We start from the raw sequence: 15,434 nt of genomic DNA, 5'->3' as shown, positions 1-15,434 counted from the left end.
TGACATTAGTATTTTAAAATATTGGGACGATAGATGAATTAAACAGATTGCGGGAAAATCTAGAGTCAAAATCTAGAATAGATGAGATTTAACAGAATAAAAACTTAGACGAGCATGTACCAGCGACGCTGAGGGCGAATAAAGAAAAAGATCTTGGGGATTTAATTAAAGATTTAAAGAAATATATAAAAACAAATTAGAGATAAAATGATGTTTGTATGTGGGCCTAGTCAACAAAAATGGAACTTCTGAAATGTAAAAGTAACATATTCCATTGATTAATTTTTCTAATACATAATGCGTTTAATATGTGTAATGCAATACTCTAACATTCTGCAAGTAGTTACTACTGCGAAAAATACGCCAAATCGTGTGTATTGTAAGTGATTTTTCGAATAAAATTACAATTAGTATGTGAATTAGTAATTAAGCGCACGTAAATCTATATGGAAGAATTTTCACACAGTATCATTTCACAATTTTCCTGAATTTGAAGAAGAATATTATGTTATTAACATGTCTATACACTTGAATATGTGCGCAGGCAAAAATTACTGATGCGGCTTACATATTGTTTAAATTATTTGCTTTTTACATCAATACATATAAATATTTTAAGTTGCGATTAAAATTTTACGAAAAGCGCTATATTTGCAGTAGTGCAATTAATGGCCGTTGAGAAAATGATCTCTTTCGGGCCTCGCATCTATTTATTTTCATTTACAAACTTACCAGCCAAAACAGCCAAAAGGCCATTCGTTTCCGGCAATACTTTGACGAATTTGCTGAACATTTTGATTGCTTATCTTAAACTTCGCTTACCCACAGAACACTACCATGGGTTCGACGGTTAACGTAGTGAATAACAATAGTATTTAATATAGTTAAAAAAAACATGAAAAACAAGGATTAACTGTACTCAAAAATATCAAAACAAAACTGTTAAAGAGACAGGGGTTGGAAAGCGGTAAATTGTTATTTCGGAGTTGCAGGGAGAACAAAGGAGAGCGATGATATAGGTGAAGGCCAGGGCTAGAGTTATTACACTTCGCTCGCTATTGTAGATAAATGCTCACGAATGGATTTTGCAATGACGCCGATACTTCGTGAACGATCATTAAATGATACCCCATAATGTAATTACAGAAAACATACGGTCAAATTCAGAGCTCCGTGAAGGCAATAGAGATTGGTGAAACAGATTTTGAGTACTTTATTCCAAAAAAAGTTAAATTGTTTAATCGGATTTCGCATTATTTTGCTGTATTTTCATTATGCTCATTGACAAGATATACGTGTTTTGCATAGAGACAGTGGGCATCAAAGGGAAAAAACTATTTTCCCTCTTCCCAAGTGCTCAAATAATGTAGGTCTAACACTTTTTTTGGAAGCTTAAAGTCTCTATATTGCGGTCAACTAAAATATACTGCTCATAATTTTTAACAGCTTCACTTATTCATCCATTGATTTGACTGGATTGGCAATAATTTCTGTATATTTCTGGAGAGCGAGTTCACAGTCCAAAGTTGAAAACTTTGATAATAAGACGACGAGATACATGATTTTGACACGAAGGGATAGCTTTCGTGCTGAAAGAAGTGAGACAGGAACAGTATATTCTTATCCTTCGTAAGTGAGGCAGTCTGCGTAGTGTTCCTTTTGCACATATCGGAGTTCATAGTGACCAACAAGAATGGCTTCCGCAACTCGCCTAATCATTTTCGGTAAGGATTCAGTATTTTAATATTACCATTTAGCTCTCAATTAATTGAAAAATGATTAATTTCATGAATAAATTATTCGATAAAATCGTATGTACAATGTCAACTTAGCTTATAAAGTATTTCACATGCCTCTATTGTTCTAAGCATTGGTAATAGATATTTTCCAACTCGGATTCACACAGAAATGAAGGAAAGGGTATAGTTAAGCATAGAGGCAGGCTTAATCGCTTTCACGTTCGTCCAATTTCAATCGGCTGCGGCTGGATACATATCGAGTGCCTAAACTCTAGCCAAACGATCGTTCACTAGCCCCGAATCCACATGCTAAAGAATACTTGGTACTAGTGCATTAGCCAATGCATTGTGAATCATGGTCACTGAACTGTAAAAAATGGAATGCAATGGAATCTTGCGCATCTGGACTTTTAAAGGCCGTTTTACACGGGACACGTAGTTGCACAATTTGGCGTGTTCACGACCTCGCAGTCAAAACTGCGTCGTGTAAAGGGGTGAATTTCCTAGAACGGATGCGAGAATTCATGAACGTGAGATGGCAAAATAACCCCTGTTCTAATTTCATTCGTGCATACTTGCGATTTTACGCCTTAATGAAAAATCAATGCTGTCCTAACATGCACAGTCGCATGCTCCATATAAAACGGCCTTAATAAAGACCTCCAAAGTTGCGCTTCATTTAAATGCATGGAAAATTGCGCAACTCTGTATCCTTTTTCATTTTGGATGGCATTGAAGATTTCTGTGGTTTTAAACCAGGTAATATCTCCATATCTCCCTCCGACATATCGATGTGCAACTTGCCTTTGGACAAGAACTCGTTCTCACGGATTCGGGAATTCAATGATGAATCTTATATGAATCATGGATTTCTGGATCTCCATGGATATCTGAATCCCTTAGGACAACGGGCGAGCTACACATCGTAACGTCGTTAGGAAATATGCAGGACATTACTCACAATAAGTGTGAAATCTAAGAGAAATCTTCACTGCCATCGTTCGCCAGAAAAAAACAGGTATTGCATCATTTCAGATGAGGTTGCGACTTAGAAGATAAATTACTTTTATCCAAGTTTACTCCCTTTCAAAATGGACCATGCTTTCAATAATCTGATTTTCCATTTAACTATTAAGTAGTGGCGTTAGTTAAAGTTAGTCTAATTAACTTTAGATAGAATAAACGTTACATAAAGTACTACTCGCGTCGCATAATATTGGCGAAAAAATTTAAAACTTTAAATATATAAAACGATCACATAATTGGGAAAAAAAATCTAGGTTTTAGTCGCAAGAAACTGAAGCTATTCAAATCATTTAATTTTACTTATTTTTATTTATTTTCGTTCCACTGAATACAGGACATGTTGGCCATTTTACACTGCGGTGTTAAACAAATTTAACAATTACACGTAATCGATCTAACTGGATAGGGGCAACTTGTCCAGGAGGGACTCGACCTTGCGACCTCAAGTTTGGCAGGCGAGGAATTTACTCCGCCGTCACCGAGGCCGGCAAATACATATTGTTTTTCCATTTGATTCAGTGGTGAAATTCATAGATTTGCAGATGAATTGCAAGTATTTTCTGCGCAAAACAAATTTATGCATACATATCTTCCGCTCGCGTCGAGTCGTACAGCAGTATTTTACAAGACGCGAGCACTCGCTAGCCATCCATTGCTTTGAGTTCATTGACCTCGGTCGTATATCAGTACCTTAGAGATGCGATAGTTTCGTTTGTATGACGTAGTGCGGAGGATCGCCGTCGCCGCGGTGCGATTCGAACATCATGTATTGTAAATATAGCGATACCGTGAGAAATTTGATGATTTATTTATATATGCACCATAATTAAACGAGGGAGTCTTCCCGTGCTCTATTTAGTTCTGAGGAAAAATAATTGAGTTGGGAGAAAGGTTGTGAGGTTGTGAAGAAGAGGACAATAATTTTAATTATTTTTAGTTTTTCAAGGTAAACTTCCATGTGAATGAAGTGGTTACGAGCATACCAGTGAAAGGATAACATAAGCGTGAATAAAGGCCAGTGCTAGTAAAAACTATCAACTCGCGAGAAACCTGATAGAAGGGGTCACCAAAAACCACGGCCCGCGGGCAAGATGCAGATCGCTAAACCCTCTCTTCCGGCAAGTGGAGACCTATTAATACACGAAAAAAATACGGGAGGGCAGCCAAGATGAACAGTCGTTTAAGCGTAAGTTACATTTTAAATTGAGGCGCGTACCATGGAGTTATGTTTTCCAGCAAATTATTCTAACGGCAATTGATCATTTAGCCGCGCAGGAAAAGAACATAGTTACAGGTTATTTTTTAGAATAATAGAATTAGAATAATGAGTATATTTCAACACTATTCCTTTCCATAATTGCAATAAAACGAGTAAACTATACCTTCAGAGAACACATATCGTTTTCGTGCTGTCACAATCACAATTATAACATGAAATCGTTTCTCTACATTTCGATATTTCGCTATTCGCTCGATCTGAATTGTAAGACAAAATTTTATTCATTATCCTCACCAGACATGGAGATGGAAATATTTATCTTCCGAACCCGAATTTTGTTTCTGCCTCTGCCCAGACCCCGGTATCCTCCCACCTCTGACATAATGTCTATACCTCTCCTAGTAACAGATACAGAAAAAATCGAGGGGGTGGGGCGCCAAAGATATCTTAAGTTGCCTTTAATTTTATTGCAATAAAAATTATTAGGTCACACGCAAAGTTTATCAAAGTTTCAATGAAAGTATTATACTCATATCGAGACAATGAATGAGGGATTTCCTTTGAAGGATACAACACACCGGGGTCGGAACCCAATAATTCAATTGATACGCCCGATCACCCGGAGAGGGGATATGGGGTGGAAGGGTTGGAGAGGGGAATACCTGCGTTGCCAATGTAGCAATGAGGCCATCTACTAGTGAAACCATTACTTGATTTACCAACGAAATTGACAGATTTTTCCATGAGGAGAAGAATCCATCGATCATTTCGTTGGATATTCATATCAGTACAATACTAAAAAAAAGTTACAATTGTGGTTCGGCAATGTTTGGCAATACAGGCGGCCCTTGAAGGGGGGGGGGGGCGCGTCCTCGCACCCCCATATGGATCCGCCACTGACCTCTGCTTATTGTCCACTTAGCTCGTCCTTTTTGTTGCAAATGATACGTGTTGATTCGTCCAACTTCAGCCTTGAGTTTATACAGAAAGAAAGTATTTTGGCGATTCACAGCGAACCCCCTTTTTTATTGTTTTTTTATGCTCTCATATTGTAAATGTCTCTCATACTCTTAGTTGATAGTGTACGAGTTTGAAAAGCAGTCTTTGTAGGAAGAAAAAATTGTCAGGATAAGATTTTGTACTAATTTTACTGGTTTTACCCGCGCTTGTTACCCCTGCCATCGTGAATGGCATTGGCATTGTTAGGACCCTTTTGCGTCGATAATAGCAATAATCAGTTTTGATCAACTACCATGAAAGTCAACTTCAACGCGCAAACTTGGCTTCAAATGATAAATGATATTCTACCAATAAAGTTTGAAATTAGACTCTTTTCTTTTATCACAGGTTTGCTATTAGTATCTCCCAATCTGGTGATTTGCGGCTCGCCTGGTGATGCTAACAATACAGATCCGGCCACAATCGTGTTTCGGGAATGTAAGAAAGCCGTCGAAGTAAGTATTGGTTGCAAAAATATTTTTCTCGCTCTTTTCATCTGGTAACATATGGATCGCTAACTGTAGAAAATCATCATGTCCAAGTTTTTTTTTTTTTTTCCAAGTCCAATTTTCTTTTTTTTCCTTTTAGTTGTTCACAGGGGTAAAACTCAACGTTTCTTAAAATAAAGGTAATATGTCACACCAATAAAAGCGAGCTGATACATTTCCTCTTAGTAGGAAACGTTTGAGTCCTAAACCTAGCAAAAACTTAAAGAAAAAAAGAAAAATCGCCCAAATTGAACATGAACCCTTTCTTTAGTTAGCAATTCATATGAATTTTTTAATAGCGCCGACGTTTCGAAAAATCCACTAATCCACATCGACGTATTAATTACATCACAAACAGCCTCAAAAGATGAGTGGCGGAGTTTGTAGGACGCCAGCCGTTTAAAAGAAAACACGGTACGCGTTGAGGTGATTCGACTCACGATTTCCACCGAGAATTCATTTGAGTCCTTTAATACCATATCATTCCAATACCAATTCCTTCGTTATTAAATCATTTCTACTGGATCTAGAAATACAGCACGGTTCTAGAACGATATTTTCGAGTGGCTCTTAAAGGCTTCTGCCCATAATAACTCAAGCAATCTAAGCATAGCCCCCGGTATTTTCCTATCACTATTATACTTGCTTTTCACCCATTTTGTGTGTCTTGTTTTTTTAGAGCCACCCTGCAGAACCTAAGTCAATTTTGATGATGTGTTGGTACTATGTGTCAAATAAAGCTAAATTAAGTCACATAAAGTTATCCAGAAAAAGTTGCAATTCAAATAAATAGGTATAGTACGCTATGAATCGCATATGTGAAAAAATTTAAAGTACCTGATTTAAACTCAAATAATTGACATACTGTCAAAGTTCTCAAAAAAATAAAACCAAAATCATGTTATATATAATATGCTTTCTCTCTTTGTGCGGTATTGAATCGTGTAATTAAAATTTCAGCTCTAAAATTAGATCACTGATTTGAAATAATTTTCACGTCTTCGATTTCCAGCATTCTTTTTATAACTTTTAAACGTTAGTGCTTTTAGAGTGGAAGAAACAACTATCGCATCACTTAAGCATTTCACGTTTTTACAAAATAACGATGTTAAATAGGATATTTACTGAATAATGTGGCGTGGTAGTACTGACTTTTTGATCTGTAAGTTACAAGGATAACAAACGAAATAACAGTGATATTTTACGCGCACTTACTACGAAATCTAGGTTGACCAGTTTAAATTCTTTTTAAAGTTGCATGTTTCTTGCTCGTCACGTCTATTTCATGCTAGAATATGCTCTTAATCCCAAGGTAATAAAAAGAAAAAGATCATGGCCTTTATTCACATTTATTTCAAACGGCATTCCCAAGCAAACATGTTTTTTCTTAGCACAGGTGATCGCGCTTTATGATGAACTAACAATAAAAATATTTGATGAAGAATTTTGAGTCAATAAAGAGAATCAGCAGAAATAGATTGGTTACGTCTGAATCATAAAAGTTTGATGCTGAGAGGCAAATGACTTCCGTACCTCCAAATGGAAAAAAATACATCTCCTCAAGCAGGAGCCTTTCATGGTTATATGAAAGAGTGGTTATAGCCTGCATTTATTCCCACGGTTGGGGCCAGCGTTTATTCGACTTATTGGGGCAATAAAATTTGTTATCAACATGCGCTGCGTGTACATCAAGAATAACTGATTTGAAAATGTTATTTTTCAGTTGCCAAGGGAACTTCTGATTCAATGCATTATGGGTGGGTTTAATTTAGAAGCCTTATTTCTTGAAGGAGCAGCAGAACAAACTCCCAACGACACGAAGCTCCTCGATCCCGTAGATTTGTGCAGGTAAGAAATATTGAAATTATTCTAGTCGGTTGAACAACATTATAACATTTTCCAAACAATATTAATAATAATATAATAAACACAGATCATATACCAACGCAATCCCCCCTTCCTATGATCTCCAACCATCAATTGCTTCTATGCGACCACAACATGAGTCACGTCTCAATCTCAACTATCTTCATACCAGGGTCCTGCTGCTTATTAGAAACGCTATCTGCAGAAAGGCATCATGTCCAAGTTGGACGATCTTTCTTTTTTCTTCTTTAAGTTGTTGGCAGGTGCAAGACTCAACGTTTCCTACTACGCTCGGTGTTATTAGCATGTTTCCTTTCAGTAGGAAACGTTGAGTTTCACGTATGGCAACAAATTTAAGATGCAAAAAGAAAAATCGTCCAACTTGGACTTTATGCCTTTCTGCAGTTGCCGATTCGTTTGATCCATGCCTACTGCACCTCTTGTCATCGTCGATGCGCTCCTCATTGGGGCCAAACCAATGTTTAGAGCTGCTAATGGTATCCAGTTTCATTATTTCACTTAACTAAACGTTAATTTCTAGTTCTCCGGAATTAATAAACACAACAGGAATTCTGGAATTGTGATACTTTTAAGGGATACTTTCCCTCTTATGGATCTGGCCATAAACTTAGCAGTAGTAAGCATGAAGACATGAAGGAGTTCTACACCTTGTTCAGTCAGGTGACCTATGATGGTCAGTTAAATAGCCCAAACAAAGAGGTAATTTCTCAAAAAGAGGAAGGAGTCTTACGGTTGGATATTTAAGGGTTGAAGGTAGGATGCAGTTGATTAGGACATACATTTGGGGCATGCATCTTAATGGTAGTGGGGCTTCTTTATTGTAGCACGGGCAATTACAGCAGCGAAGAATAGAAGGTTGGATGCTTCCGAAATGTGGTGCTATGGAAGAGTGATGACGATCAAATGGATAGATGGTGTGAATGATGAGGAAGTTTTAAGAAAGGTGGGAGAGAAGAAAAGTTTTAAAAACCTTGAATAGAATATGGAATAATTCCCTCGATTACCTTATGGACACGGGAGTCTAACGGAAAATATCGTTCAAGGACAGGTGAATGAGCATAGTAAATGCAAGTTAAAGAATCATATCCATCACTTTAATGGGAGAAAATTGTTTTTGAAACATCACCACAATCATCATCAAAGGTTTTTTGCAGAGAGTAAAAAATTGACTTCATGACTCTTTGAATGCGATAATTATTATCATCACTCCATCTTTTTTTCAGGAAAAAGGAATCGATCATCGGTTGCATCAGAGATACTGCGGATATGGTACAGACATTCACGAATAAGTCGCAGTTAATGGTTCCGTTCGCAACAGGCATGATCGTAGAATCTATAGCCATACTTTGCGAAAACAACAGCCAAATACTCAGTGGTAAGGATTATTTCTATCGAAGTTTACTCCTTAATGAATTTTTTGATGTAATGCGCACTATATGTAATAATTATATTTTCAGCACTAATTGCGTATCGTACGAATACGTATCATAACCAGAGAATAGAAACTGATCTCGCGCTAGGAGAGGGTCCATTCCGCGATGCGTATTAGAATAAATGTAATCTTTAATGCCGACTTTACAGAGGATAAAATTACAGGATTATTGCAAGTAATATAATTTAACGACCGAAATTCAAAACAGTAATACTAGCCATATAAAATTAAGAGTCCCCGATGAAAACACACGTCACATATCCAAATTTACATCTTGTTCTGCTCTTTTTGGTTAATTCATTTTTAGCCTGCATGACTGAGCGTCAGCGTTTGCTGGTTGAAAGGCTCTATTTGGTCTCTGCGATCACTTTCTCCATCCCCGCAAACGAATACAGTAAAACCCTGGTCGACGAATACGGGCGTGCGCTACAACTGCTTAAAGAGCATTTCATTATAAATATCATTGAAAATTAAAAATCGCGGAAAAAAATTTGGCACAAAATTCGATTTGAAGATTCAAACGGCTCTAGGGACTTAATTATTTGTTGCTCAAGGGTAAAACTCGGTGATAGCCTGTATTACTCTCGTTAGATAATAAATAAAACGTAATATTTGGTAGTGTAATCCGTTCTATTGAGGTATTATTAAGGGTGGACTGCTTAGGAACTTCTTAATTTCGATAAGCAAACGAATGTCATCATCATCATCATCAGTGATTACTGTCCTTAGACAGGTTTCCACTGGACTTCTCTCCATCTTTCTCTATCCTGAGCATCCTCCTTTAGGTCTTTGTATTTTCTTCCTCTTCTTATATCATCCAACATTCCCATCCTCCTTCTTCCTCTTCCTCTCTTTCCTTCTATCTTCCCTTCTATTATTCTCCGTTCCAAACAATTCCTTCTTAATATATGCCCTAACCAACTTGCCTTCCTCTTATGAATCATATGTATTAATTTTCTTTCCTCGCCTATTCTTCTTAGAACTTCCTCATTCTTCACTCTGTCAGTCCACTTCACTTTCAACATTCGTCTCCATACCCACATTTCAAAACTTTCTAAATATCTCTCCTCCTTCTTTTTAACAGTCCATGATTCACATCCGTACAACACTACACTCCACACAAAACATTTCATAAACCTCTTCCTCATCTCTATTGGAATTCTTTTTGCTGTTAACAATGCTTTTACCTTTCCATACGCTCCTTTACCTATTGATATCCTTCTTCTTATTTCCTCAGTACAACTTCCATTCCATCTTACCAGACTTCCCAAATATTGGAAAGTCTGTACTTGCTGTATGATATTTCCTTCTAAGGATATACAAACACAACCTTCTTTTCTGCTGATTCTCATCACCTTGGTTTTATTTATGTTTAAGTTCATTCCAAATTCCCTCCCCACATCCATTATATCATCCATCACTTGTTGTAAATCTTCTTCACTTTCTGCCAGCACTGCCTGATCATCTGCATATTTAATTGTTTTTATTCTTTCTCCTCCTATTATAACTCCTCTAGCTTTTTCTAAAGCTTTCTCCATCATTTTTTCTGCATAAACATTGAAGAGCTCTGGAGAAAGGCAGCACCCTTGCCTCACTCCTCTTCCTATGCCAATTTCTTTTGTTTCATCATCTCCAATTTTTATAACTACTACCTGCCTACAATACATCTCCTTTATTAATCTTCTATCTTTCCAATCAATGCCAATGTCTTTCAAAATTTTCAATAACACATTCCAATTAACCTTATCAAATGCCTTTTCCCAATCAATAAAGCAAATGTACAAATCTCTATTCACTTCCATCATTCTTTCTCCTATCATCCTCAAGCATCCTATTGCATCACGAGTCCCTTTACCCTTCCTAAATCCAAATTGATCTTCTCCCATATTTTCTTTAATTCTTCCTTCGATTATTTTTAATATAATCCTTGTAATTACTTTGGTAACATGGCATATAAGACTAATTGTCCTATAGTCTTTACATTCTTTGGCATTACATTTCTTTGGTATTGGTATTAGAATAGTTTTAAGTAGATCATCAGGCCAGCTCCCGGTATCATATATCCTATTGATTAAATTTGTTAGTCGACTCATTGCACTGTTACCTAGGTTCTTTAATGCTTCTGATGGTATTCTATCGCATCCCATTGCTTTCCTTTCCTTGAGATCCTTGATTGCCTTTTCCACTTCTCTTCTCAGTATGTTTGGTCCTCTATTCACCTCTTCACATTCCCATTCCTCTTCCAGCTCCATCTCAGAATGATCATCTTTACTATCATATAGTACTTTCACATATTCTTTCCATATGTTTTTGTTTTCCTCAACACCTGTTGTTATCTTTCCGTATTTATTTAACATTCCTTGTTTACTTATTTTCTTTGGCTCTCTTTTTGTGAACTTTTTAGCTGTTTTATACATTTCTTCCAATCTCCCTTGTTCTTCTAGGACTTCCATCTTTTCGCATTCTCTCTCCATCCACTCCTCTCTTGCCTTATCAGTTAATCTTCGTAGTTCATTGTTAAGTTTCCTATATTGCCCTTTTCCTTCTTCAGTGTGAACATTTTTCCACTTTCTCCTTTCCTCCATTTTATCTATCATGCTCTGAGTGATCCATTCCTTCCTATTTCTTTCCTTTTGTACAACACCAACTTCCTCTTCTAAGACTTCCCATATTACATCCCTAATGTTATTCCATTCCTCTGATACCTCATTACTTTGTCTTACATCTTCCAATTTTTTCTCAACATTTTTATTATATGCTTCATTCTTCTCATTTTTCAGCTTTATTACATCCCATTTCCTTATCAACCTCCCTTTCTTAACAAGCTTCAATCGTGTTCTTATATCAGTAACTAGAAGATTGTGGTCAGAGTCAGCATCTGCTCCTGGGTAGGTTTTTGCCATTTTAACACTATTCTTAAACCTTTGATTGACAATAATAAAATCTATCTGATATCTTGAAATATCTCCAGGTGCTTTCCACGTGTACAACCTTCTTTTATGATTTTTAAACCAAGTATTTGCAATCCATAACTCCAAGCGCTCACAAAAATTTATCAATTTTTCTCCTCTTTCATTTCTACTTCCAAGACCATAATCTCCAACTACATTCGTCCTTCTTCCATTCCCCACTACACTGTTCCAATCTCCCATCATTATAGTTCTTACTTTGCCTTTTCCATTTTCTTCATATACTTCCTCTATTTGCTCATATATCCGTTCAATCTCTTCTTCTTCTGCATCTGATGTTGGCAAGTACACTTGGATAATTAATGTATCTACTGGCTTACTCAGTATCTTGATAGCCACTTACGAACGAAAACTTATTAAACGAATGTATCCAGTTTCAAAACTCCTGATCAAATGTATACGGATTTATTTTGATTATATCGATAATCCATATAATGCAAGATTAAATTATTCTAACTACTTATAATGCCGGTTGAGAGGCTGTGTTCGATCCCAGCGGTCATTTGCTTCATACCCCTAAACCAGTGCTGTAAAACCCAGGTCGGGGCAAAACAGACGAGCGTAACACGTTACGGCTTGTGGGGCATTTCATTTTACATTGACACAATACCTTGGTGCCACCTCTAGGGTGTTTGGCAGGGGGTGACCATACCTTTTGTATTCAATGCCGTAGAACTCAGACCCTCATATTCAGGAGTAATTTTGAGTATTCCTTCTTATTAAATTAATGACATGGAATGGCTGCGCCTTGTAGGAAGAAGGGCAGTTCGTTTCATATCACATCTAATGTTAAGTTCTGTATTTCTCATTCTGAAAATTTTCCATGCTTAGCATTCATCGGAGAAGATCAAGTGGAATGTATGGAAAGAACACTGAAAAGCCAGAAGTGCCAATCCCGTCTTGGCGGAGTGGAAGTCGTCGAGGAATCACTAATTTGCGAGTTTCCTGATCCGAGGGATGACCGCTTCACCAAAGCGAGCATATGCCAGTAAGTATGTCTGATAATGGAGTAAATTGATAAACCTGGATGTTTATTCTGGTTAAACGTCATTGCCAGGTCATGCAAGCCTCTTTCGAAAGTGTTACGCTACGCTAAAATATCATATTTTTGTTTTCAAACTAGAGTTCCCAGCTTTGCAGCTGTCTGCTGTAAGTATCACATATTATTAGTTGCCGAAAAGTAGTTCGGAGTTTATTTTGACCTCCGGAATTAAAGGGATACTAAAAAATCGTATCACCCACATAATTTGCGTAAAATACATACGTATTTAATGTATGCCCTTTAACGTAAATTCTGTGGGAATTTTTTATGCATACTTAAAACGGCAAGTGTAGAAAAACTCTATCCAAAAAAGGTTTCCATCAGAATATCAAGGAATGGAACGACGACACAAGAAAAATTGGCATGTTCTAATGATTAACGAATGCTGCTGTATGAGCAAACAGATATGCCTCATAAGGGGAAAAGAAGGATCCATGTCATAACAGCAAAAAAAACACAATGTAAAAAATTTAAGTTAATATATGGCATAAAGTATTCCCTATGCACACGTGCATCTGTTTGCTGCATGCAACTTCAATATGCTGTTTATTTAATTTTAAATTCTACTTCAACATAATTCACTTACCATATAGGTGCTGTTTACCTACATATGTGCAATCGATGTTGGCGGAGTGTATGATATTCACCATAGCTGCGAGTGATACGATATTTTGAGTATGCTTTTCGAATTCACGAGGTATAAATTCTTTTAAACTTTGAATTTTATAAAAAAAAAACTTTTCTCTGCTGCATACAAAATTTTGTGTACGCGAACTCCGATTGGGGAAGAAATCATATGATTTCGTTCCAGTTTCGCTTCCATTGCTGCATTATCATTATGCAGCTGGCTTATTTCAGCGGAAGCTAAACGACCTAAGTACCTAGGCCTTAGCGACGAGAGGACCAGAATAAACGTCCAGAGGGGTTTTTTACGCTCATAAATTTACTATTGAACGAGGCATTGCACAATTTCAACGTTCCTTAACTGACCTTGGCTGCAATTTATCATTCCAGGTATATATTTGATTTTCTGGGATGCGCTGAAGAAATGGGAGAGATGTGCTCGGAGGTAATGAAGAATGCAGCGAAGACGCTCAAAGCCAGATGGCCAAAGGAAACTATATGTTCGAAATACCTTCCATAAAATTCCCCGAAAATCAACGAACATAAAATTAGCCGCATGAAAGTGAAAGTTATGAGTGAATACGAAATATTTCAAATTGTGAATTCTTTTAATGGAATCATAATGACTTTGAGTAAAACATACTTCACATCAACCATAAGTTGGCCGTGAAATTATGCAAATGGAACAGTGGCACCTTTTGTTTAAAACATTTTATGAGAATTTCAAAAACAGCCTTCATTGTTGATTGTTAATAGTAGCGAGTTCATTTTCAATTATATTAACTTCTTGTTTAAAATATTTCATGGAGCTATTGAACGAAGACGCTTTTTTACGCATTCTTTTTGATAATGCTGTATTTTTATTCATGCTTAGTAGCTAATATATCTTAGTGTTACCATTAAGATTACTACTAAATTATTTTGAGCAGATAATGTTTTACAAAACTGAGACCATTTCGGAAAAAAACAGTGGAAATAAATGGGATATAATTAATGATAAACTGGTGATGTTTCAGTCTTTAGAATTATTATGGATTACCTAATTCGTATGAGCAGGAGGAGCGAGTGCACAGGGGGGGCACGCGGTGCTTCACTCTCAGGGGGAGGATCTAATTTGTAGGAGAAGTGGTACTCGAAGGATCAAAGACTTGGACAATAAGAACAAATGAATAAAAAGAGATAAAAAAAACGCTTTTTTCCAAACACTGCTGACGAAATCTATTAGCACTGAGTATATAGGATTCTGACTGGTGAGTAACGATTGGCACCCTCTCTTAGCTCTCCGAGTGATGTAAATCTTATTTTTTACTTTTTAGTACATTTTATATTGTTTTTGGAAAATGCATGTACTTTATATTTCCTATTTTTATTCTCTTCTTTTAGTAAAAAATGAATGTGATTTTTTAATTAATTTTTCAAACTATTTAAATGTTATTTTCATAATTTTATAAAAAAGTGATGCCCATTCGACTACCAAATATTCCTCATAAAAATGCGGAAAAGCATAGCCTTGAACGATTCAAGACGCGTAAAGTCAACCTGTACACGACAGCTAATGATTTAGAAGTTATATGCCGCCTATTCCGGGAATTTGAACATGCACTATTCTAATCGCTACGCAGACAAGTTAACCGTTGCGCCAGATGACACCTGTTGAAGACATGAAGAATGAAAACACTAACACCTACTCTGGAGCTAAGCGTCAGAATCACTTAACACTAGCAGGACGGGAGTTTCGCGCTACCTAGAAGGACGGCTAGGGGTCATTTGACCCCTAAAATTTATTTTAGAATAAAACGCCTAATTTTCAGCCAATATTCAGTTTAATCGTATTAATTGTTGAATCAGTTCATTAAAAACACTATTTAACATTATTAAATATTATTTCCATCGTCAAATGTTTTTTTTTTTTTTTTTTTTATATTTTAATATTGTAAATATTTATTGTTACAGGATAAAAAAATTGTTTACAATAATACATTTGATAGTTAAAAATATTTTCATACAAT

The 15,434-nt window shown here is 36.4% G+C and overlaps 1 protein-coding gene across 1 annotated transcript; it reads left to right on the top strand.

The window, feature by feature from the left end:
- Positions 1–1,580: 1,580 nt before the first annotated feature.
- Positions 1,581–14,426, top strand: LOC124154368. Its single transcript, XM_046528051.1, has 6 exons — positions 1,581–1,724; positions 5,332–5,438; positions 7,195–7,319; positions 8,582–8,733; positions 12,591–12,747; positions 13,816–14,426. Exons 1-6 carry the CDS (start codon positions 1,694–1,696, stop codon positions 13,943–13,945), a joined length of 702 nt encoding a protein of 233 aa, XP_046384007.1. The 5' UTR covers positions 1,581–1,693; the 3' UTR covers positions 13,946–14,426.
- Positions 14,427–15,434: the final 1,008 nt, after the last annotated feature.

This window comes from Ischnura elegans, chromosome 2, assembly GCF_921293095.1.
Source record: "Ischnura elegans chromosome 2, ioIscEleg1.1, whole genome shotgun sequence".
Taxonomy (NCBI): Eukaryota; Metazoa; Arthropoda; class Insecta; order Odonata; family Coenagrionidae; genus Ischnura; species Ischnura elegans.
Note: the sequence above shows the minus strand (reverse complement) of the source record. Positions and strands in the feature narration are given on the sequence as shown.

Bases quoted from the DNA above. Each gene is read 5' to 3' on its own strand.
- LOC124154368 (XM_046528051.1), top strand. From the start codon at position 1,694: ATGGCTTCCGCAACTCGCCTAATCATTTTCG. The intron at 7,320-8,581 runs GTAAGAAATATT...TCTTTTTTTCAG, and splicing joins GATCCCGTAGATTTGTGCAG to GAAAAAGGAATCGATCATCG. The intron at 12,748-13,815 runs GTAAGTATGTCT...TTATCATTCCAG, and splicing joins ACCAAAGCGAGCATATGCCA to GTATATATTTGATTTTCTGG.